Source organism: Aedes aegypti, unplaced genomic scaffold (genome assembly GCF_002204515.2).
Source record: "Aedes aegypti strain LVP_AGWG unplaced genomic scaffold, AaegL5.0 Primary Assembly AGWG_AaegL5_hic_scaff_830_PBJ_arrow, whole genome shotgun sequence".
Classification (NCBI taxonomy): Eukaryota; Metazoa; Arthropoda; class Insecta; order Diptera; family Culicidae; genus Aedes; species Aedes aegypti.
This window is the reverse complement of record NW_018736526.1, coordinates 9,957-12,730: the sequence shown is the minus strand read 5'-3', so window position 1 is coordinate 12,730 and position 2,774 is coordinate 9,957. Positions and strand designations below refer to the sequence as shown.

General features: G+C 43.4%; 1 protein-coding gene across 1 annotated transcript; it reads left to right on the top strand.

Annotated features, from left to right (window-relative positions):
- The first annotated feature begins 308 nt into the window (after positions 1-308).
- LOC110681416 lies at positions 309-1,464 on the top strand. Its single transcript, XM_021857158.1, has 2 exons — positions 309-395; positions 619-1,464. The coding sequence occupies exons 1-2, from the start codon at positions 355-357 to the stop codon at positions 1,193-1,195; spliced, it is 618 nt and encodes a 205-aa protein (XP_021712850.1). The 5' UTR covers positions 309-354; the 3' UTR covers positions 1,196-1,464.
- The last annotated feature ends 1,310 nt before the right edge of the window (positions 1,465-2,774 follow it).

Genomic DNA, 2,774 nt, shown 5'->3' with positions numbered 1-2,774 from the left:
AACATAAGAAAAGTTGCATTTACCCAAATTGGCTTATTGGGCCAAAGTACCCCCATTGGGTAGATGCAGCTCTCTCTATTTTGACAACATTCGTGTGGGAGAAAGAGAAAACCGAGAGATTTTGGGTTGAAACTTTAATCGATATACTTAATTTTGGGTAAAGTAAACTCAAAAATTAGGTAAAAATATTTCTCCGTGCACTGTTCGGAAGCCCCTTGGTAAAAGTGACAGACATGTCACGGAGCTTCAGTCACAGGGCAAAGAAAAAGAAAGTTTGCGGGATACAACACAAACTTGGTCCGAGAGCAAAAAATTGCATTTTTTCCGCTGGGAAAACCATTCGTGGAGTATTAAATGGATCCGTCCGCGTCCACCGGGGACGACCTGCTGGATGTGTAAGTATCGGTTACTTGTTTTCCGGCATGGATTCGGTCCGAAATCAGTGAACAAAATTTGTGTATCTCGGATGGTTAAAAAATTTTGCTTGCGTCTTCTTTTTCTCTATCACGCTCGTTCGGTGCTTGTTGTGTACGCACATAAACACACACATACCATTGCAATTCGGATTTCGGATGTTGACGATGATTGATGATGATGGATTTGGATCCGGGGTCGTAGGCCAAATGGCGATCCGGCTAAATTCTGTCGGCTGTGCTGTTCGGAGCTGGATGTGGAGGAGCTGTTTCCGGACGGGCAGGGTATTCGGCAGGATGTGATCGATCGGATTTACGGGTGCACCGGAATTCGGATTACATTGGAGGACGATTATCCGTCGGCGGTTTGCTGGATTTGTTTGATGTCGTTGGAGGAATTCCAGTGGTTCCGGGACCGGTGCCAGCGGTACGATGTGCTGATCCGCAGGAAACGTAAACTGATGATCGCCGACCGGGAAAAAGTTCCGATACTGGTTGGAAATCATGGTTTTCCGGTCGTGGAGGAAGATGATGGGGATTACGACGACGATGACGATGAAGATGAACCGGATGGACCCGTGCTACGGATTTCAGCCGTTCAGGAAAAATGTTCGTACTCTAGAGGAGGAAAGTTTGGTTGTGCCCCAATCGTTCCAGCCCGCACCGGAGGAACAGGATGTCAAGCCAAACGCAGAAGCGCTGGCAGCTTTTGCCGCTCATTTCATATCCGGTGGGGATGGATCTCCCGCGTCCGAGGACGCCGAGAAACGGTTCCAGTGTAATCTGTGCAGCAAAAGCTTCAAAAACAAGGCCAACCTGTGGGAACACAACCGTCTCCATAAGGGCAATCTCCCCTTCCCGTGCAAAGACTGCGGAACTGCATTCAGCCGGACGAAATCGCTAGAAACCCACCGAAAGAAGTACCACTCGAAGGACTCGACGGAGGACCCCCCGCTTCGGTTGCAGTGCCCGTTCTGTCCCCGGGTGTTCCCGCGCAAGGGCGATCGCACCCAGCACATAAAGATGGGCCATCCGGATTTGTACGACAAGATGGAAACGCCGACACCGACGCTGTCGAGCGGGAGTAACACACCGGCGCCTGCTTTTGGGGGTAAGTTGCGAAATTGTACGATAGGGATGGTAGCAGGACTCACTTTTTCAAGGCAAATCTCTTAAAAGTCTTCTTGTAATGGTCTCTAAAGTATTCTCTTTAAATGGTATCTAAAGACACTTTTCCACCCATTCTGCTTACTGTGAAAACAAGTGCAAAATTCTAAAAACTTCAAGAAACCTTAGATATTACATATTACGTGACCCCCGATATTTTTCCTCCAGCTATTTTTTCACAACTTGTTCCACTAATTTCTCCACTTCTTACTCTAGGAGATCATCCAAAGATTTGTACAGAAGTTCTTTCACGAAAATCTACGATGATTCATTCCAAAATTGTTGGAGTTTTTGACGACAAATTTGTTTACGGATTTTTCCAAGAAACCCTACCAGATTTACTATACAGATATTTTAAGTTATTCTTCCTAGCATTTTCATATAGGTTCATAGAGAATTCATTCACGGTTACTCATAGGAACTGCTACAAAAAAATTTTCAGGCATTACCTATTAGAAAAAAAAAAAACTATAATCTAAGAACACACTGCCAATAATTCATCAATCAATTCGAACTGGGATTTCTCATGAAGTTTTTCCAGGGTGTTAAACTTTTCCGTAGTCCGAGCGAAGCGAGACTCGACTGAAATTTTATTGCGATTTATAATGTGTAGTTTTAACATAATTAGTACTTACAATTAAGTTTTACAGTGGTGCAGTAGAAATCGACCTCACATATGTGCTAGGACAGCTTGTAGTAGATACCTGTGTATTTCAATGTAATGCTTAGACATTTTGCTTGGCCAATACAAACTGCTACTCACGGTTAACACCTAATCGCAACTTCGTAAGGGTACTCAAATATGCTCTTCTTCCAAATAAACGTGATCCTTTCTAAATTGATACATAATTGTAAACTTTGTTAGGTATACCACATCTAGTTCAACAAAACGAATTCAATGTCATCGATATTTACCTGATAAAATGCTCAAGCGGTTAATTTAATAGTAGAAGCAACTTAGCTAACAATTTCATCGCCTATTGGCTAATTATATTCAAATAATGAGGAAAAAAACTAATTATATTGCAAAGTTTGTGGCAAAAACGTGTGAGCTATTCTTCTCTGCTCCTCTATAGAAAATGCAATCTGTCAGGTTGTTATAGTGGATCTATTCAGTCCTACCTATCCAAAGGGCCTATTCGCTTTGTGCGTCAACACCCCGACCCGTGAGGCCTAACTTGTCGTCGGCCTTAC

What these genes read in the sequence shown, in the direction of transcription:
- LOC110681416 (XM_021857158.1), top strand. Translation starts at nt 355, where the DNA reads ATGGATCCGTCCGCGTCCACCGGGGACGACCTGCTGGATGT. An exon ending in GGGGACGACCTGCTGGATGT is followed by an intron (nt 396 to 618) that starts GTAAGTATCGGT and finishes CCGGGGTCGTAG; the next exon opens with GCCAAATGGCGATCCGGCTA.